At 41.7% G+C, this 22856-nt stretch overlaps 1 protein-coding gene across 1 annotated transcript; it reads left to right on the forward strand.

The window, feature by feature from the left end:
- The first annotated feature begins 4227 nt into the window (after positions 1–4227).
- On the forward strand, positions 4228–4512 carry LOC114489110 (late cornified envelope protein 3D-like). Its single transcript, XM_028503117.1, has one exon. The coding sequence runs from the start codon at positions 4228–4230 to the stop codon at positions 4510–4512; it is 285 nt and encodes a 94-aa protein (XP_028358918.1).
- The last annotated feature ends 18344 nt before the right edge of the window (positions 4513–22856 follow it).

Here is a 22856-nt window from a genome sequence, read left to right on the forward strand (position 1 = left end):
ACTGACAAGGAACTGTGAGTTATAAGCAAAGGGAGAGGACTTTGTGTTTGTTGATTCATCCTTGACTTCTGATATGGAATGTCCAAAATGTACCTCAAGGAGCTAAACCTGAGATCCTGCACTGTCCACTCCCATAACACCAATTGTAATGACTAAGTCATGAAATTCTCTGAAGGTTCATTCAGACAGACCAGTGTCTGTATTTCTTGATGTCTCAGGATCACAGGAAGCCAATGCTCCTTGGGATGGGACTCCTGAGATTGGTGACTCCTACGGAGTTGCCCTCATGCTCTGGGGAAGTGACCAGGCCATGATCTTATTGTAATTTTCTGTCATCACAGGATGGCTGTTCTGCATATGGGGCCTGTGGAGGAGCACCTGATCTCATAAGGAAAAGGAGGAGTGATGGTCAGGAAGAACACACCAAAGTGGAGGTGAGATTAATGAGCTCCCTCTCCAGGTCTTGTGTGGAAACTTCCAACACAGGTAGTCAGGGATGGGGGCTAAGGCAAAGCCTGAGAGATATCCACTGATGTTTCATGAAGGACAGGAAAAACTTCCCATGGACAGTCGTTGACAAGGACATTTGATCCTTTGACACTATCTCAAAGTCTGTCTGTGAATTAATTTTTTTCAACTACTGCTTGCTCTTCTCTCCTCTGCCATCCCATCCCGCACCACTTTCTTCCACCCCGACTCCCACCACCACCAATGACTCAGAGTTGCAACCCATGGTGGAAAAATGGCTTCCATCCTTGTGGCTATTATAAGGATAAGGTTAGCTTCTAATAACCACAAGATATAGAAAAATATTCATTTTTTCAGCAAAGTCCAAACCTCAACATTTTTTCACATGCTCCATGGCACTTTAATTCTGTATGGGAGCCACCTATCACAACTGTTTGATCTTTTAAACTGTACCCTCCCTGAAAAAAGATACCATATCTCCCCTTTTTTCTGGTCTATCCCCATTGCTGACCATGATGCCTGGACCATAATCATTGCTGAGAAAAGGAAAAACAGTCCCAGATTGCTGGCAACAAGACTGGGCTGGTTCTAGTAGCTAGGCCACATCTTCTCTTATTGAATATAACCAAGTTCATGAAACTCCCAAGTCAGACAAGCTACCTCTGTGATCATGAGGGACTAAGACAAAAATAAGACCACTCTGAGCACCATCAAAATAAGTGCATTGTCCAAACCACAAAAATGACCAAGCATTCTCTTTTCTCAGCTAGCATGAGGTAGTAACTAACATCGCTACTTCTTTACAAATTTTAACTCTAGTCTTGCCCCATTAATCCTGCTTTCCAGCTAAAAATTATTAAGACACCTAATTACAGAAATGTCCCCTGCTTCCTGAAAGCACCTAATCCAGAGCAAAACTTTAATTCCTTGAGCCTTCCCCAAAATTACCTAACACAAGCCCAAATCCTATGACAAGCACCTCTTAATGTTTCCCCATGATGTACTGACTCCCTCATTTCAACAAGCCAGTCAACACAACTTTATTCTACAGGTATATTGCTAGTAGTCTTTGGATGGGAAAAATTGATGATGTTCCATAGAAATTTATTATATGAAGGAATATAGGAATGAATACCCTGTGATTCATCCTTGACTTCTGATAAGGAGGAATTTCATGGGGCACGGGCCAGTGGTGGCAATTAGGAAGCAGAGGGGGCTTGAGGCAAATATTGAATCTGTAAGAGAAAAGGCAGAAGGCAGTGTCTTAACCCAGAGTCACAGACCAGGGACCAGGTTGAATACTTTAGACTGTCCAGAGTTTCCCAAGAGCACATTTTTATTAGAATGTCCCTTTCCCATCTGGCATTCTCTTAGCCTCCATTGCTAGTAAAACTGGGAGAAAGAATTATGTGCTTTTCAACACTCTATGTTCCTCTTCAGATTACCCAATCTGCTCGAGAAAGCACCCATTTCACCCTTCATGAATAATTTCTTCCAATACAATATCAATTGGTGGAGTCCTCAACATTATGAAGGAAATGGACACTCTCGCATAGTTCAGGGTTAAGCCTACAGATATCCCCTCAGCAAAAGACTCCTTCTGGAAACAGAAGAATATCAAAGCAGGGTGGTCAATGCCAGCTCTTACACTTTCCCCCTTTCTCCATTCCAAGTCACCCTTTTTTGTGACCCAGTGCAATTCATTCTCCCACAGCTATTTCAAAATAAATCATGGGATCCTCTCGCTTTAAAGTGGGTAAGTTGTAAAGTTCAAACCCATATAAGAAATTTTGTGTCTACCAGCAATAAATTATAAAGTACAGAAAAGAATAACACATATTTTCCATTAAAATATTTTATTTAAAATTTAATTTATATTTAAATAACCATTTAATGTAAATATAAATGATTAATGTTTGCTACAGTACTAACTGTAATCTTTTGGAAACAAATAGCAAAATGAGTAATTGTAATAGTAGAAATGAAGCCAATGAGAAATTCACTTCTAGTACTATAATAGAATCCACTGAGAAAATAAGGTTCAGATGTCATAAAAAAATCATGCTACACAAACCTTAGGAGTTATGAGATCTGTTCTATAAAATGCAATGCACATAACATCACCACCATCATCAAACTCCCCATTCTACACATTGAACAAATCATCTTTGTGACTCCCAATAATTACCTTAAATAGTTTATGCTCATAGATCATTTTTATAATCAATATCATGCATCCTATAGGAAACTAAATATGAAAAAACTGGATTTATTAACTATGAGTCTTGTGATCTCAATTACTGTATATTTTTAACTTTTTAAAAGATTTTATTTATTTATTTTTAGGGAGGGAAGGGAGGGAGATAGAAAGAGAGAGATAGAGAGAGAGAGAAACATCAATGTACGGTTGCTGGGGGTTATGGCCTGCAACCCAGGAATGTACCCTGGCTGGGAATCGAACCTGGGACACTTTGGTTCCCAGCCCGCGCTCAATCCACTGAGCTACACCAGCCAGGTCAATTACTGTATTTATATAATTCTACCTTAGCTTTAGTTCTCCTAGGAGTTCCACCCGCCCCAGACAGGGCCTGGATCCCATCCTCCATCCATTTCCCAACACATCTCATTCCCAGGGTCCAGTGTTCTCAGATCACCAACATCCCCCAGAGATCAGGAGTGAATTATACCTCAACAGATCATGACCCTTGAGACTATGCAGAGCAATAGGGAACTAATGTCCAAAAGACAGAGATATCAAAGGACAAATCACAGGGTATCAAACATAAATGTTACTTTTCTGATGTCTGTCCAGTTAAACTTGAAATGCTCAAGGTCAGGAAATGTGGCATATGCATCTCTACATCCTCACTAACCAGCAAAAATGCAAGGGGCAGAGTCAAAGTTAAAGCATCTGAGCTGAATGAGTGCAAGGAGAAAATGGCAGATCCCCAACACACTGGGAAGCAGTCATCAAGATTTCCTGGTTCCCTCTTGCCAGGCATCCTGGCGAGTGTGCAGGAAGAAGCTGGAGACCTGGGATGGAAGTGTGTGGCGCTGCCACCCTCCCCCTGGTTGTGAAAGCAGCAGCATGCTCACACCATGTGTCATGAACCCAGCACTGAATAAAAGGGCTCCTACCCTGGGCTCCCCAACCACAGCCTCCCTAGGAACAGCCTTCTCCTGCCTCCTCAGCATCCGGTGAGTGTCTGGAAGGGGACAGAACCTCAGGCGGGGGTGTTGGGAAGACAGCCCCAGACTTCAGTCGGGAAGAGGGAAGTAGAGGTGTCTGATGTGGAGCCAGCCAGAACAGAACCTTGGAGGGCAGCAGGGGACAGAACAGGGACAGTGAACAAGGAATCTCTGTGGGATGCATCCGGGTCTGTGACATGCCAGAGCACTGCCTGTCAACATCCCCTCGCATCTTTCTCCTGAAAGATGCACACATGTCAGAGACATTCTCAGGAGTTATTACTGGGGTATATTTGCTTCCATGTTTCTGTGAAGAGACAGATGTGGAGCTCAGAAAATGATACCAGCATTACTTTTGGAAGGGGAATTTTGGGCAAGTGCAGGAAATGTCTTTTCAGGTCAATTTAACTTGGTATCAGTTTCTATTTTCCTCCTGAACATCACAGCTCAGGAAGCAGCTGGTATGAAAAGCAGTGGCTTTAGGAGATGTTCATAGAGGAGACACTGGCCTGGAGCTTTTGAACTGACCTTTTCCTTTAATCTGTCCAGGCTCTCTCACCTCTTGCCAAGATGTCCTGCCAGCAGAACCAGCAACAGTGCCAGCCTCCTCCCAAGTGCCCCTCTCCCAAGTGCCCCTCCCCCAAGTGCCCCCCAAAGAGCCCAGCACAGTGCTCACCCCCTGCCCCCTCTGGCTGTGCTCTCAGCCCCGGGGGTGGCTGTGGCTCCAGCTCTGAGGGTGGCTGCTGCCTGAGCCACCACAGGCACCGCCGCAGGTCCCACCGATGCCGGCTCCAGAGCTCTGACTCCTGTGACAACGGGGGCTCTGGCTGTGGCCACAGCTCTGGGGGCTGCTGATGACCTGGACTCTGATGCTGAGACAAGTGATTTCAGAGGAAACAACGTTTCAGAGACTATCCTCTACCTAGCATATTTCCTCCCAGTACCTGCATCTCCGAGCCCTGCGGTGGCGCTGAGACATCTCTGTGGAGCTGCTGATAGTTCCTCAGTGCCTTTTCCGGTCCACTCTCTCAGGCCCCACAGGATGCCTGCCTCCAGCTCTGCCAGGGCTTGCAATATCTGCCCCATCAATTATCATCACCCATGTCTGACCCTGTGAAAAATAAAGGTTTCTTTTCCTCAGCACCACTAGGCTGTCTTTGACTTTGTTCCAACCCAGGCTACTCTGTCCCCCCTCCCCGCTGTTTCTCAGGCCACCACTACCTTATGGAAGAGACGGGTCCTGACTTTGGACCTGAAAAAACAGCAGTTTCAGGTCCTCCAAAAGAACCTGTGGGAACATTTTATGTTGGGACAGGAGGAGGAAGGGAACTGTTTTCAATCCCACAGCAATCAAAGGAAAATATCCCTACAACATGGTGTGGGAAATGGCCTGACTCAAGCCTAGACTCTGGTGGAAGGTACTTTCACCATCAGCATACAGAAGGAATTCCAGGATCCCCAACTAAAAGACAGGGATCCAGGAGGCAAAGAATCCAAAACCTACCAGAAAAGTCATTGAGACAACAGGAGAAAAGAAAAAGGCCTCAGGATGACTATTAACTCAATTTCTTCGATAAGGATCTGGGGGCAAAATGATGAGAGATAAAACTGAACAAGTTGTGCCCTGGCTGGGTGACTCAGTTGGTTGGAATGTCACCCCATTTACCAGAAGGTTGCAGTTGGATTTCCAGTCAGGGCACGTGCCTAGGTTGCAGGTTCGAGTCCTGGTCAGGGCATGTTTTGGAGGCAACTGATCAATGTTTCCCTCGAATCGATGTTTCTCTCTCTCTGTCTTTCTCTCTCTGTCTTCCTCTCTAAGATCAACAGAAAAAAAAAATGTCCTAGGGGTGAAGATTAAAAATAATAATAATAATTTTTAAAAACTGAGACGCAGGGGAGAAATTTGGGTTATAAATGTCTGATATGAGAAAATTGGGAAGAAAACTGGAACTGAGAAATCAGCTGATTTTAAAAATAAAGATAATCATAAAATCAAATATTTCCTTAGTGCTTGCTATGAGCCAGGCATGATTTCAATTGTTTGGCATATGGTTCCTCAACGAACCCTCCCAACAACACTGGGATGTGGGTCCTATTATCTCATGTTTCAGGTATGGAAACATAACCACCACACATTTCTCAACTGGCCCCAGAGCTATCAGGGGCAAGACCTTCAATGCAACAACCATTCTGTCCTGGTTTCCTTGAAAGTAATAGAATGCTCTCTAGATTACTTTTTTTCAGCCCAGCTCAGTGTGTTTAATGTTGCTTTTTTTAACTCTATATCACTATGATTCCAAACCACAAAAGCCATAGCTGCAATAGGACCCCATCTGAGGAAAAAAGGTTGTCTCTGATTTTAGGCAAAGTGATACCTTCTACTGACCACATCCTGTTGGACCTAGCCCAAATGTCAACGTCTGCATTAAGTCTCTTCTTCCCTGTCCCTCCACGCATTCCCGCATCCCCATGTTCATCCCAAAGCAGCTGCCCCACCATCAAACCTGTGACTGTGGGCTTACCTGCCTGTCTCCTCCACTGGAAAGTGAGCCTTGAGACCTCTAATTTCCCCTCTGCACTCACATTTCAGTAATGTCCTTGCCCTGCCAACTCCTTACACTAACTTGCACTTCCGATATGCAGGACCAGAGTAACCTCAACAGGTTTGGTGGCCAGCAGGGGGCTGGGGAGCCCTGTGTATTGCATCCATGCTTTGAGACCTTAAGCCTCTGTGCCGGATATGTCCCGACAGCCACCCAAGGACCCGCATCGGCCCCAAGCACAAGGGCTGTTCAGAGGCGCAGAGGCCAGGGAAAGGCAGACCTGGGTCAAAGGCGGTAATCAGGAAGGCAGATGAGCACTGCGCTGAAGGGTCAGCCACAAACGCAGCTCTGGCCACAGCAGCGCACCGCGAGGCCGCCAGCAGCCGGCTGCTAGAGTGCCTGGAGACACCTAGCGGCCACCTGCGGCGGTGTTTCTCAGTCTCGCCCCAGACAAGCTTCTGAATCAGTAGGGAGCTGCTTCTGGCTGACCATGCCATTTGCAGCTCCAAGGAGCAAAAATTACCCTAACGAAGTTCTAAATAGTTTGAAAAGGTTTTTCAAAAAATAAACAACAAACTATAAGTATTCATAGTATTTATTCAGGATTACTGTTACATTAGTGCTCCACAATTCCCACATAGGGTAAATACAAGAAGTCCTAATGTGTTAAGTAATAATAAATTAAAACAACTACAGGACATTTACACAATGGAATTATACTTGGCTGTAAAAAAAAGAAGAAAATTTTATCCTTTGAAACAGTATGGATTGACCTAGAGAACATTATGCTAAGTGAAATAAGCCAGTCAGAGAAAAATAAATACCATATGATTTCTCCCATATGTAGAATCTAATGTACAAACTGAACTAACAAGCAAAACAGAGATAAACTCATAGATGGAGAACAGATGACAGCTAGTTGTGGGGGGAGGTTAGGGGATAGAGGGATTGAGCAAAAAGGAAAAAGGACTCATGGACATGGACAACCATGTGGTGATGGCTGGGGGAGAGGGGAGCAAGGGAACTAAACAGTAATAGAAAAAATGTAATAAATATTACATAAAAAATTATTTCCCAATTTTGAAAAAATGAGAAATGACAAAGGTGATTTACAGAAGGATTGTAAATAGCTAATAAATATAGGCTCAATGTCTTTAATAAACGAAACCCTATGCTTCCACCTGTCTTTTTGTAAGTATGAGATATGGGCACTTGAGGTTGTAAGGAATAAGCATAGTGGCCAATTTAGTGATGCATCCACAAAGCTTAAAACATCATTGGATTTAAGAAAAAGGCCCTGGTTCAATCACCAGAGATTTTTTTTCATGTGTGTGCATCATTACTTAGAAGAGTAATGAGGTAGAACTTGCCTCAATGTCCAACAATAAAGAAATGTTAACTAAAACGCTGTGCATCCATACAATGGATGAAACACTGGTCAGTCATTAAAATCACTTTTAAAGATGAACAAATGTGAAAATGAAGCATAGACCGCATGCAGCTGGTATCAATTTTATATTTACACATTCAAGTGTGTTTATATCACCATAGTCTATAGTTTTCAACAATTTACGGATGTGCATTACTTGAATTATCAGAAAATAACTTTGTTTTTCAAACAAAATAATCAGGCAGGGTGGATTTCTAAGAACTGGGGGTCCTAAGGAGTCCCCTGGCCCAGGATGTAAGAACTTAAGACATCAGTGCTGGTAAAGTCATCCCTTTTGTTTTATGGATGAAGAAGCAGCATCTCTGCTCTCCCCTTGCCACTCTGAGTCAGTGACCACCTCTCCTGACTGCCGCCATGGGGGAAAGGCCAGCCCCTTAATCAGAAGGAAAGAGAAAGACAACTGCGGCTCAGGGCGCAGCCTCCCCTGTGTTAGGGGAGGAGGGCCCTGGTCTGGGCAGGCTCACCGCCGCCCCCAACATTGGCCCAATCTGCCTCCCCAAAATGAAGGCAGTCATGTCATGCTGGCCCTAACTAATCTCAAAATTAACTGATTTTTCTGGTCCCCCTTACAGCAGGGTTTCGCACTGTTCTCTACTGCTGTTGTTGTTGTTGATTTAAAAATAATAGCAAGATTAGTGTATACTTGTGAACTAGCTGGGACACTGAAATGCTCTGCTTTTGAAAACTTATTTCAAACAAAAACTCAGCTCTTCTGGGGATGCTTCCTAGGATTTTGTCTAAGTAGAGAAAGGATTCTGGAAAAGCTACCCCACTTTTTGGATCTATTGTGAGCTTGTGCCAGCTCACTTTCTTTGAAGGAAGCAAGGGGGAGGCTTTTCTGGGTTTTCAACATTCACTTTATTAGAAGTTGCAGGTTTCTCTGGCCCAACACTGAGAGCTTCACACTTTGGGCACCCAGGTCTCTAGAGAGTGAGCAGGGTGGGCCAGGGGGGTTTGGAAGAAACCTTTTGCTGATAAACAATACTAGAATTTTTAGTCTGCCATACTTGTGCACTCGCCCAGTTAGGAAATAGGTAGGCTCTATTTCCTTCCTAGTTGGCAATACTACAGTGAGTTTAAACTCATGGGACATTTTCTGAGTTTTTATTGTTAAACATACCCAAATTACAGTTGGGACTTCACAAGCTCTGTTATGTTGCTTTCTGAATTGTCTTCAATAATTTTAAAACTACTTTCCTCTTGTAAATGGCCCCACATTTCCCTGAAGGGTGACTCCATGAACGCCATGTGTACCTCAGTTCCACATCACTACAGCAGGTGTTAGCAGAAAATGACAGCGCTAAGGAATATGTGTTACCCTAACAACACTCACACACATTCACATACACACATGCACTGACGCTTATTCACACATATCTACCCACGTGTTTTTCTAGCTCCAGACACCAAGCGTCACTTGGAGTCCAAAAATAGCTGGCATGCTTATTTCCCATAGCTCTAGAGTAGGAGGAGTAATCACTGAAGCAAGCTGTCTGTTTCAAATTCGTATGTCTAGCCAAGGGTGACCAGACTGCGGTACCTCCTTGGTGAAATTCTTTGGGATGGCCTGTAGAGGACGATATGAGACGAAGGAAGCCGCCCAGGATTGGGATTCCAGTGCTCTAGGTTAAAACAGGGCAATGCTGCCTCCTCCGTCATGGGGACGATAATAACAATCCATTCCCACCTACACACAGGTGCTAAAAATAAGATTAAGAGTTAAAGAAGCTGTGGGCTAAACTAAAAATTGATAAAAATGATTATGTATGAGAGAGATGGGACAAGGAAAAAGGCCGGACTTTGTTGAATGTAGCTTGTTTTATAATTTTGACTTTAGAATAATGTAAATGTTTAAACATGGTTAAAAACAAAAGCATTAAATTTAAAATATCTAAACAGTGAAAACCAGCTATAACGAATGTATCTTACTGTATATGAGGTTAATGATATAACTACAATGAGAAAAGAATTACTTCAAATAACTTCAAAACACTGTGTTCTGACTACATCTCTATTCCAAAGACAAAAAGAGCCTCAAAGAAACCATTTGGAAAACATAGCTATATTGTAAGATTTAAAAACTCAAAATTTTCAACATAAGAGGGAAAAGTTCAGAAATAACATAAAGGAAGCATATATCCCAAAATGTGAATTTAAATTTAAATACTATTATTCATTCATGATTTTTCCTTTAAAAGTGAATTTCCTAGTGTTGCCCACTAAAATACCTAGCAGCAATAAAAATTTAGTAGTATTTCTCATCCATGCTGCCTATATTAAAGTCTCTAAATACCATGTCCCACTAAAAGAAAGCAGGACTCTTTGAACAAATGCCTGAGGCTAGATCTGAGGCAGGCAATGCTCAGGGCGAGCCTGGGACACCTTATTTCACCAGAAAGCAAGGAAGCTATGGTAGACCCCTGGGACTGTGTCAAAAAGACACAGGAAGCTTAAAGGGAAAAAAAGGAGGCAATTTGAGAATCAAAAAGAATAATCATTGCAATTTATCAAGGCACATCAAAAAATAGAGAAACCCGTGAATCCATAATGATACTTCCTTTAAAAAAACATGGTTATCTTTGGAAAGTGCTAGGTTACCAGATCATTATTCTGAAATTTGGCAAGAGAAAATATGGAGCGCTTTTTTTTTGGTTTTTCCTGTGTAACCTGTATTTCGGGTTACTACATAGCTGATGAGGGAAGTTCTTTTGATAAAAATAATTTTATTTAATAAAAGAAGAATGAATGATAGGAAGAGAAAATTAGCATTTATTAACTCTTAAAGAAATAATGGCTCTAGCAATAGCCATCAGTGTGTGTTTATAGATTATGTAAAAGGTTATGGGGAACTTTAAAATTGTAGATGGTGCTAAACACCACTCAAACCTACAGATTAGAACACTGACCCACTGACATAGAACATCCAGATAACATGCGCCTGCTGTATGGAACAATAACTACATCACATCACATTTGAACTTTTTTTGCCCCCACACACATGCACACTTGGATTAACTCAGGCTTCTAGGTATACTTACTATTTTACAAGAAATACTGGGGAATATAGAAATATCACAAGAAAGTTAAATGGCACCCGAAAGGAGCAATCAGATGAAATCAAATATGAGAAATTCTTCAAGCTACATACCTGTTTTTTTTTTTAAGTAAGTGATGTTTCCAAATCTTTGCTATTGTAAATAATACTGCCATGAACACAGGGGTGCATATACACTTTTGAATTGGTGTTTGGGATTCTTAAGATATATTCCCAGATGTGGGATCACTGGGTCAAAAGCCAGTTCCATTTTTAATTTTTTGAGGAAATTCTGTACTGTTTTCCACAGTGGCTGCACTAGTCTGCATTCCCACCAACAGTGCAAAAATGCTCCCTTTCTCCACATTCTCACCAGTACATGATATTTGTTAACTTTTTGATGATAGCCATTCTGGCAGGTGTGAAATGATATCTCATTGTGGTTTTAATTTGCATTTCTCTGCTGATTAGTGACATTGGGCATTTTTCTATATGTCTATTGGCCATCTGTATGTCCTCTTTGGAGAAGTGCTTATTCTGGTCCTGTGCCCATTTTTTAATTGAATTGTCTTCCTGATGTTGAATTGTATAAGTACTTGATGTATTTTGGAAATTAATCCTTTATCAGATGTATTATTGGCAAATACATTCTCCCATTCAGTAGGCTCCCTTATCATGTTGTTGATGGCTTCTTTTGCTCTGCAGAAGCTTTATAGAAACAGAGGCATGGATGCTTGCAACACACAGCTGTCAGAGGCGAGGGGGAGGGGGAACTAGATGAAAGAAGGTGAAGGGATTAGCCAAAGAACATATGTGCATAATCCACAGACACAGAAAACAATGTGGTGATGGCCAGAAGGAAGGGGTGCAAGAGTGGGGCAGGGGTGGGCAAAGGGGAGGATGGGGCATCTGTTGTAGTGTAACAATAAAGTTTTTTAAAAAGTAAAATGTGAAAGAGGCGGGGGGGCTGCTACAGACTAGAAGAAATTTAAGAGACATATCAACCATACTGTGTGGCCCTTGTTTGCATCCTGATTCAAAACACCAATTTTAAAGTCACAGATTTTAGATAATTGTGGTAATGTGAGCATGAATGAGGTGTTGTATGATATTAGAGAAATATTGTTAATTATTAGGAATAATAATGGCATTGAAGTTATATAAGAAATAAAAATGTTCCTATGTGTTGAAAATATGTATTTCCAGTGTGTGTGTACGTGTGTGTGTGTGTGTGTGTGTATGTGTTGGGGTAAGGGAGCAAGAGAGAAACGATATTGACAAAACGTTTCTTTTTAATCTGAGTTTGGGGTAATTGGGAGCTGACTATCCTATTCTACCTCTGTTTGTGCAGCTTTGAAATGAGGATCAAAGAGTAGCAGTGAACCTCCAGACTGGAAGCCAGTGTGGGTAAGGATGCCGAGAAGCAGCCCTTTGCACCGTGATGGGAGGAGAGCTTGATGCAAAATGTAGCAATTCCACATCTAAAGGTTCATCTAAGTTTATCCTGTGGCTATGTGGCAATATAGCTACCCTGCCTAAATTCACAACTCGATCTTATCACTTTCTATTTCATTACCCTGTTTTATTGTCTTCATAATTACTATCACTGTGATTATCTTGTTGTGGTCTGTTTGTGGACCACAAACAGGCCACATGGAGGGCAGGAACTTTATCCCCCATTCTGGATCCTCAACGCCTGGTATAGTGCTAGGCAGAGCTGAGGAACCTAGTAAATATCTGTTGAATGAATATATGAAGTACATTATAGCATATTTAATTATAGTAGGAAATCTAAGGCAAGATAATGCCCAGTAATAAGGAGTTGGTTAAATAGTGACTATCCATAAAGTGGAAAACTACTCCGGCGTGAAAAATATGCTATGAATGAGTGTTTCTTGCCATGACAAGATACTATAATACTGAGTGAAACGTTCGGATAAAAAATATCATTCACACCTGAATATATTTTTGTTTAAAAAAAAGTTTGCATAGAGGAAGATTTGGAGAAAAACACACCAGGTGTAAAAATGATTATTGGTAGATGGTAGAATTATGAGATGTTTTGTCTTTGTTTATTTCTATTTGTATATTTCCACCACAAACACAATTATTCAATAATTTTAAAAAGTTACATTAATATTATAAGCTTAATACAAAGACTTTCTAACATTAATATTTTCAAAATGAAATAAACTCTCTGTGAGGCAGTGAGCTCGAGTCCTGTCTCTAGATGTGTTCAAGCCTGAAGCAGGTTACTGAGAAGGGGCTTCTTCCTGCATTGAATGAGCGACCCTACTACACCGTCCCTAATAATCCTTTCAAATGTTAATGATATTTTAAATTTGGGGCTATTTACCCTTAACAGTTTTTTTAAAACGTATTTTTAACTAAACAGGTAGTACATGAATTGTTTCCACTTTACTATTAATTGTGGATTTGTTACGTGGATTATGTGGTTATTGTTATGTGGATTAATTGTGGATATAATGTCAGAAATGAGCCCAGGCATATTTCACGTGTTTCTGAACTGGGCGGAGTGTAGGGTTAATGTTCTGCTTTGTGCTGAGAATGCACCACACCTTGATGTAATTTCTGATGAGTGCAAAGCACAAAGTGAGGATTAAATTATAGAGCTTATGCTGTCAACAATCAATCAACAGTTGTTTTTGAACAACTTCTGTATACAAATCATAGTACTGACTGGACAGGAAAATATCAAGATATACAGGACACCACCATTGTCGCCAAGAATCTTAGAGTCTAGTAGTTGCATAAGAAGTCTGCTTTGCCTAGGAATAGAATGAAAATCAACAACTGGTCCCTGGGTTTGGCTTTTCTTGAGGTTCTAGAATCAAGTACCACTGATCCACCCACGAATAGTCACCAGGGCAGATTTAGCCACAGGAAGGGCAGAAATCATTTCCCTGGGTTTCCCTCAGCACAGCTGAGACAGCCTGGGTAATCAGCCGCTGGATCTGGCAATACTGCTTATTAGATAATTTTAAAATCTTTATGCTTTAACCATCTGAAATGTTAGATAAAATATAATAAATATCCTTTAGATTCATATCTATGCCTGTAAGAAAGTAAGGAAAATTCCCAAGTTCCATAATTGAAGGAAGAATTGAAAGCCAAATCCAGCATAGGAAGCCCATGAGTGGATATGGCGGCTGCCTGATGGCAAGAAAAGTCATCTTCTGAGATCTAAGGTCAAGAGAGAACATTAGAAGCAATAAAGGAGACATCCTCAGTGGAAAAGGTGGACTAGAAAAAAAATACCTTAAGGCACAAGGAAGCTTGTCCGTCTTAGCCTGGGCTTATGGCGAGGGGGAGAACAAATCTTTAACATTAACAACCGCAGGCCTGCGTCTCATATCAGTTTGCTGTTCTTCCAAAGTATACTGCACATGTGGCCTGCGAATCCCAAAGTAAAGTAATTAAAATAAAAATTGGTTCCAGGTGGGTGACCTGGGGCATTTGACAGAAACATACCCAAAATTAAACTAGACAGACTTATTTTCAGCATAAGCTATATAGGATGCCCACAATAAAGTTCCACTGAAGATGAGTTCATGTTGGATTGTTTCCTTGTGTTTTGTAATTTTGAATTATGAGTTCATCTTTCATGAAAGCCAATATATTCTATAAAAAGTAGTACTGGACTACCAAGAAACTTCAGATTAAAGAACTATCTGATAAATGTTAGAAAAACAAGTATGTTTCAAATAATTAAAAGCAATAAATAATACATTTAAATGCAATAAAACATATAGACACTATAAAAATAAAGAACAATAAAAATTAAAAATATAGTCACTGACGCTTAAAAATCAATGAATGGTATAGGTTAAAATTAGATTTGGGTAAGAATAAAAGACAAAAATAGATGATAGCTTAATAAATTGTAAGGTTTTTTATATAAAATTAGTTTTGTTTCTCATATAAAATTTCAGATTGTGGCTACCTAGGGCTGGCATTACAACTCAGGGACAGAGTGTCTTCTACATTTCTGTTTGTAACTCCTAGGGAGTGTCACTCGTTCTTTTGGTTCAATATGCAGATCCAGCCATCAGTACAAATTCCAAGCAGGGGGAGGAAGGAAGGGATAAAAAGGGGCAAAGAGTGTTGGTCTATCTTTTACAAAAGTATCCTGAAGATACTGTCACTGCCATCATATTAACCAGAACTGAGTCATACTTACCTACACGGAAGCCTGGGGTATTTATTCTGGACAGCTATGGACCCAAATAAAAATGAGGAGTTTTATTAATTTGGAAGGATGGAAGAATAGATATTGGAGTAAACAAGTGGCAAACAATATATTTAAAAGAGCTAAAAAGAGAAATCATGAGCTGGAAGATAGATGTGTTGAATGATTTAAAATGTCATGGTTTCTGGAATAAAATGTAAAAGTCTTACATGTGTAAGAATTCCAGAAAGAGAAGGGGGGAAAGAATGAGAAAAATATTTGAAGAGATGTTGTTTCTAAATTTTTAAGAATTAATGAGAGTCACAAATCCTCAGAAATACAAATCTCAAGGGAAAATTGTTAAAAAGTACCAGAGAGATGAAACAGATTACAGAAATACCTCATTTTATTGTGCTTTGCTTTATTGCACTTTACAGATATTGCATTTTTTTACAAAAGAAAGGTTTGAAGCAACCCCACATTGAGCAAGGCGCCATTTTTCCATCAGCATTTGTTCACTGTGTGTCTCTTGTCACATTTTGGTTATTTTCATAATACTTCAAACACTGTTTTATTAGACATAATGCTATTGTACATTTAATAGAATACAGTACTATGTAAGCATAACTTTTATATGCACTGGGAAACCAAAAATATTCCTGCAACTCACTTTATTGCAATATTCACCTTATTGCAGTGGTCCAGAGCCAAACCCACAATTTCTCCAAGGTATGCCTATACCTCCAAAAACAAGGAAAATTAGGTTACCACACTCTCCTCAACCATTAGTGCCAGAAAATAGTGGGAAAACATCTTCAAAGTGATCGGAGACAATATTTGCCAACCTGAAACTTTATAACCAATTAAAATATCATTCAGGGTGAGGACCCAATTAAGATATACTTAGGTGAAGATTGATTTTACCAGTAACAGGTAGTGGCTAAAAGAACTACCAAAGCATTTACTTCAGGAAGAAGGAAATTGAGTCCAGAAAGAAAGGATGGCCTGAAGTAGGCAATGGTTGGGGTTGGGGTAGGGGACGGGTGAAATGTGGATTAAAATAAACAAGCATTTACTATATAAAATAATGATGGCTAACTTGAAGGTGTTCAGATGAAACTATAATATTGGTCAGTAATACAATGCAAAGCAATCAAAGACAAGTAGAGCTAAAGTGCTGCAAGTGATACTAAGTGTAGAGAGCTGTCTAGCAGACTAGGGGCAGAGCTCTGATCTCATGACAGCTAGCTTGCTGGAACCACATGTAGGCATGGATAAAGATTTCCAACTCTGCTCCCTCTGCCATAACATGATAAGTGCCTTGGCTGGATTCTTTACTTCCAAACTTCCTGCCCATTTTCTTGTTGAGGAATAGAAGATGGTGGTGGTAGAGACGAAAAGGAGAAGGCAACAGGGAGAGCTAGTGGAAAGAACAATGAAATACAACTTGGCGACTGGTTAGATACAAAATTGTGGGAAAGGAGAGTCAAAGATTTCACTGCAGTTCTCAGCGTCACAGTGACAGTGGCCCCACCATCTGAAGGAAAAAGAAACTCGTTTGCGTGGTAGTTATGATTTATATGAAATGTGTCTGAGATCCCAAATGAAATTATTCCATGAGAATCAGATTTTTTTTACCTATGATTTTCAGGAAATGTCATGACTGGAGTTAAAGATTTTGGAGACATCCATGTAACAAAATCACCCAGATTGCATCTTCCTGTCAAATGCAACCGAGAGCCTAGAACATATTAGGCCCTCAATTGAAGTGTGAGAAATGAGTAAATGAGTGTGATTTCTCTGTAAAGAGAGCTAGTCAGGCTACGGGTTGAACCTAAGTTATGTACAGAATTAGAAGTAGAGCTAGGCCCTGGCTGGTGTAGCTCAGTGGATTGAGCGCAGGCTTCGAACCAAAGCATCGCAGGTTCAGTTCCCAGTCAGTGCACATTCCTGGGTTGCAGGCCATGGCCCCAGCAACCGCACATTGATGTTTCTCTCTCTCTCTCTTTCTCCCTCCCTTCCCTCTCTAAAAATAAATAAATAAAATCTTTAAATATATATATATGTGTGTGTGTGTGTGTGTAAAAAAAAAAAGAAGTAGAGCTAGGAAAGAAAATAGCAGAGAAGAAATTATAGAAGAAAGACTCCAAAGGATCAGAACCCACTGAGGGCAGCACGGGGTCACAAAGGGAGGGGCAGAAGCTGATCGACAGTGGGCAGTGCTGCACCAAGAGTTGGGATCCTGGGGACTGAAGCAAGACAATTGGCCACAGCACTAGAGAGATGACGTGGTGACTCGACTGAGATGGACAAGCATAATGGTTGACAGGATAAGCATTACTCTGAGGGATTAAGGAAGATTTAAATAAAAGATAAAACAATGAATGGCACTCTTTGAAATTTAGGGAAGACACTAAGAAAATAAGATAGGTGAACATAATAGCTAGAGATGAAGTTAATGCCCCCATTTTTAAACTAAGGTAATTTTAGTATAATTGAAAACTTAGGAGAGAAACCTAGCAAGCCCCAAGATGTCATGGCTCCCTATGTCTCCAGGATGAAGTTCCAGGAGCTGTGGGTAGTTGTCAGGGCCCTGCCTTATCTAGTCCCTGACCAGCTGTATAATCTCACCTGCCTTGGCTTCCTGGAGTGCCTGCCCTGCAAAAATGTCTGTTGCAAAACACCTGCTCACCTCTCTGACCTTTGCACTAGGCCTGTTTGTTTTAACGTAAATATTTCTTCCTACCTTCTCAGCCTGGCCAACTCCTGGGCATCCTTAAGGAATAAGTTCAAACAATACCTTTTGCCTCAGCTGGATGAGCGGTGCCCTCTCCGTGGAGATGACTTCGTGTGCTGACTTCAAGCATTTATCACATTACGCTTACTATGACACTTGACTCTCCCTCTAAACAAACTACTGGAGAATAGTTACTTGCTTGTATCATATCCTATACTAAGTGATCGATACATTTTTAATTAGTGAAAAGTTGAAGTTGTAAATGAACAGAAAATCACCAGGGGGAGGGGAGATAGAGGATGGAGGTTAATTCCTGACCTTCTATGTGTACTTCGTACACATAGAAAATGACCTTTGAACACTGAAGTTTTCAAACATGCCAAGCTGATGGAGTTACATTCTTGGCAAGTAAATGAGTATCTTTTTAAGAATGAGACAGAGCATTAAATGAGATGTTAGAAGCCATAGCTCTTGCCCTTATGAAATGTCAGGAAGAGAAGAGGAGATACTTGCTTTTCCAGGGTGGACACGTTCTGAGGCAAGCTGACGTATTCCAGATTTAGCAGGGCCAGCTCACTCCGAGATGCTGCAGCGTCACTCACCAAAGAGAGGATGTTGTCCTTACTCACTATGAATGCCAGTTTTCCTGTTCGACCTGTTCCACCCGGTTAAAATGAAACTGCTATCCTGCCAGATGCAATCTCCTACTGTAACTGTTAGATAGTTTAAAGAAACCAAGGTGGATCATGCAAGGGGAAGGAAGACCCTGTGTGACTAACCTGATTTGCAAGACATCATTTAGCTCTTGGTCGTGCAGCTCTGCATAATCCTATTTCTCTGCCACCTGAATTTTTAGGGACTAAAACCCTAAAATAGCCTTATCTAGTCCCAATCATTGGGTAATTTCTCTGACTTCATCATCTTTGCCCTCTTCATGTGGAACTCAGCTTCCTCCTGTTTAATTTATTCCTCAACTTAACTCTTGACTTTCTGTTTTGCCCATTCATTCATTCATTCATTCACCCAACACATATTTACTGAGTGTCTTCAGTGTCCCAGTCTCTGTTCTTCACACTGAGGTTACTGCTGTGAGCAAACACAGACCATGTCTGTCAATAACTTTCACAGACTTGGTGGGACAATATTCAGCCCCCCAAATTTGACTCTCGCCTCTGTATGACTTATTACTATGTTTTATCTAAATTTTCCAGGATCAGTGTCTGGAGTTCCAGCTCCACACCCTATTTCATGGTTGTGTCTTGCCAGCATCTCAAGCTCCACATGTCCAGAGCTGAACTTACCCTCTTCCTGTCCACACCAGTTTTTCCTCTGACACCTCTGCTTTGTCAATGGTATTGTCCTTTCCCAGTCGCCAGGCACAAGCCTCAGAAACACCCAGTTGTTTCCTCTTCCTCAGTGCCAGTACACCCAGTTCTGTCTAATCTTCTTCCTTCTGGACAAATGCTTTTCATGTCTGTCATTTCCTTTCCTTACCCACTGCTAAGTACTGAGTTTAGAGTCTCATTTCAAGCCTAGACCACTGTACTTTCTCAAAGTGATGCACTGTATTCTCTCCATTTGCTCCTTTCTCTAGAGCAAGCAGCAGTCCCAACCTTTTTGGCACCAGGGGCCGGTTTCATGGAAGACAATTTTTCTTTTTTTTTTCTGTCCTCTATTTCAGTGTCTTTGGTTATATTTTGCTTGTTTCTTTGTTTTGTTGTTTAGGTTCCTGTTAAAGGTGAGATCATATGGTATTTGTCTTTCACTGCCTGGCTTGTTTCACTAAGCATAATGTTTTCCAGCTCCATCCATGCTGTTGCAAAGGGTAGGAGCTCCTTCTTTCTTTCTGCTGCATAGAATTCCATTGTGTAAATGTACCATAGTTTTTTGATCCATTCATTTACTGATGAGCATCTTGGTTGCTTCCAGCATCTAGCTATTGTAAATTGTGCTGCTATGAACATTGGGATGCATAGGTTCTTTTGAATTGGTGTTTTAGTATTCTTAGGATAGAGTCCCAGCAGTGGAATTGCTGGGTCAAAAGGCAGATCCATTTTTAGTTTTCTGAGGAAGTTCCATACTGCTTCCCACAGTGGTTGCACAGTCTGCAGTCCCACCAGCAGTGTACTAGGGTCCCCTTTTCTCCACAACCTCTCCAACACTTGTTGTTTGTTGCTCTGTTTATGATGGCCATTCTGTCTGGTGTGAAGTGGTATCTCATTGTGGTTTTAATTTGCATCTCTCTGATAGCTAGCGATATTGAACATCGTTTCATGTGTCTTTGGATTTTCTGTATGTCCTCCTTGGAGAAGTGTCTGTTCAAGTCCTTTGCCCACTTTTTAATTGAATTCCTTGGGAAGACAATTTTTCTATGGAAAGGGTGGGGGAAGGTGGCATTAATGCGAGGGGTGAGGAGTGGGATGAAGCTTCGCTAGCTCACCCGCTGCTTACCTCCTGCTGTGCTGCCCAGTTCCTAACAGGCCATGAACCGGTACCAGTCCATGACCCAGGGGCTTGGGATCCCTGCTCTAGAGCATCCTAATCATTGCTGCCTAATTAACCTTAGGGTCATCTAAAAGAGTACCATAGGTGTTATGCAGACCAACTTCTATCTTTCTAAAGAATTCCTTTCAAAACCATTTTCTACCACCACACTTTACAAATATGATACAGTTTTAGCTCCTTGGATTGGCTCTCAAAACTACCCATAGCCTGGCCTTATCTCTCCGCCTTTGAGGGTGGTTGCTCTACACCACTGCTGCTCCCTTGGGTCTCCTTTTTTGTTCCTCTGTCTAAGCTTGAAACTTCTCCCCTTCTCCCCAGAAATACATACTATAACTCAGGGTTCAGAGCAGGGGTTTTAGAATCAGATGCATCCATTTCAAAACCCTGTTCTGCCCACTACAAGTTGTGAAAACTTGGGCCCAGACAGCTTTAAGTCTCAGGTTTCTTTTAAAAAATGTGGAGGAAAGACAACCTTGTGGGAGAGTTGTGAGGACTGAGTGAAATTATGCCCAGTTCTTAATATATGATTGATCTCACTATCAAATCTGTGCTCCAAGCAGCTGGAATACCAAGGAACTTCCCTACGAGAGAAAGTCTCTAATGGGCCCAAAGTAACAATGAGTGCATCTTAAACATCTTCAGCCTCAAGCTTCCATCCAGGCAGGAACCCTATAACCATGTGCTTTTCTGCTCTGCACAATGGTCCCCACCTTTTCTGTTCAATGCTTCCTCAGAGAGGACTTCCCTGGTCTTCACCTAAAATCCCCATACACCTTCACCTAATCTCTATACCCCTACCTTCTTTATTGTCATCACAGCACTTTTCACCATGTGACACAACCTTTGTTGCTCACTTTCCTGTCTGCCTGCACCCCCGAAGGTGAGGTCCACTCAGCCAGGGTCTCGGTGTCATTTCTCACTCTGTCTCATCAGCAGGAGCAGTGTGTGATGGCGCTGAGTAAGTGCACAGCTGAATGAATCTCCACCTCTGTGGGGTCTCCACCCTTGAGACCCAGCTTAGATCCCTCTTTCCTTGAAGTCTTCTGAATAGCCCAGCCCAAAGTTACTTGCCCTCATTTGAAGTCCTGTAACAAATCATCTAAATTTCGGATGAATCCCTATATCCATTGTCTCTACCATGTTCTTGTATTTCTTGTATTTGTATGTTTTTGCATGTACTTGTATGCATGGTACGTATTTGTATGTGATCTTATTTCTTATATGTAATGTTATCATCCTTGCCTTGTATGATTATTTACCATGTTTTCCAAATCAAACTATAAACTCATTCAGGTGAAGAAGTACTTTTGTGCATCTCCCAGAATTCTTTAGCACAATACATGTGCTGTAATAACAAATATGTATTTATTTATTGACCTCTACTGTGTGCCTGGCACTGTTATAGGTGCTAGGGTTGCGATGATGAATACAGAATTCTCCCTAAATAATTAACCAGGTGACATTACTGAATTATCTCAGCGTACAGATTAGGAAGAGGTGGCTCTTGGCTCTCGGCTCTCTTGGAAGGCTTTAGAAGGCCTGGTCTAATCAGAGGCTGTCACTGGTTGCCTGGACAACCTCAGGTTGGTCACTTAATCTGTCAGAGCCTCTCTTGATCCGTTAAACACATGATAATACTTACCTTACAGAGTTATAAAAGAAATATGTGAAAACACCTTATTAACTGCCGAGTTCTATATAAATATCCATTGTTACCATTACCACCATAATAACATAATTTAAGCTGAAACCAGAGCCACTGGGAGTAAAATACATTCACCATCACTGTCACTGTCTCGTTACCAATACTGTCTTATCACCCAACGATAATAAGAAACCTGATTCTGCCTGTCATAGTGAGTGTGCGGGGTGGCCCTGCACAATTCCACTCAGCCTCAGCATCCTGAGGGCCGACTGCTGCCACCTGAAAGGCTCACTGCCACGCATGCAGTGCACCTGCTCTTGGACATGAGGAAAGGCTGTGGAACAACAAGCAGAGAGCCCATCCAAAGTAGCTTTCTAGGTTTCTATAACAAAACTGTTCCTAGGATGCCCCAATCTCTCTCATCAACACGCACCCACCCCGCAGTGGCCTGCTGTAGGTCAAGGATATGCAAGCCTGGCAGTACAGCCATCCACGGTCAGCCATTTGGTCGATATCAATGTGCCTCTCGTACAAGGGTGTGTGCGAGACTCACGTGCACCTCATCTTTCTCTCCCAAATTCAGGCCTCAGCTTCCTGCTTAAGGGTCATCTCCAACCATCAGGCTGAGTTTCCAATCTGTTGTGAGTCAAGCAGTGCTCCATTCCTGCCTCCCCCATCACCACATCCTGGGGCTTGTTGCTTCAACACACATCACTTGCGGGAGAGGCGGGTTCACAGATGACATCATCTGTGTGTAAACAGTTTCCACAAATCACCTCCCACTGGGAATCAGAGAACCTCAGAGATGGAAGAGAGGGCCCCTCCCACCCAGAGCAGGACAACTCTTCAGAGCATCCCTGACAGGGGTCATTTTGCCTCAACTTTAAACACCCTGGATGAATCAATGGGGCTTTTCTGACCTCACCCTTGAGCAAATACCTTTTGTTGGGTGGATGTCATGACAGAAGGTGCCAGTCACTGGGTCACTGATGTAACAGTAGGCAAAGAAGCCACGCTTCAATTTTCTATGAGCCTGGGTGTGTCTGCAGAATCCTGAGTGTCCCTTCCCCTGGGTGGCATGATTCCTAAGCAGTAG

The sequence above is a fragment of the Phyllostomus discolor genome, chromosome 14 (genome assembly GCF_004126475.2).
Source record: "Phyllostomus discolor isolate MPI-MPIP mPhyDis1 chromosome 14, mPhyDis1.pri.v3, whole genome shotgun sequence".
Classification (NCBI taxonomy): Eukaryota; Metazoa; Chordata; class Mammalia; order Chiroptera; family Phyllostomidae; genus Phyllostomus; species Phyllostomus discolor.

Coding starts and splice junctions, on each gene's coding strand:
- LOC114489110 (XM_028503117.1), top strand. CDS start 4,228: ATGTCCTGCCAGCAGAACCAGCAACAGTGCCAGCCTCCTCCCAAGTGC.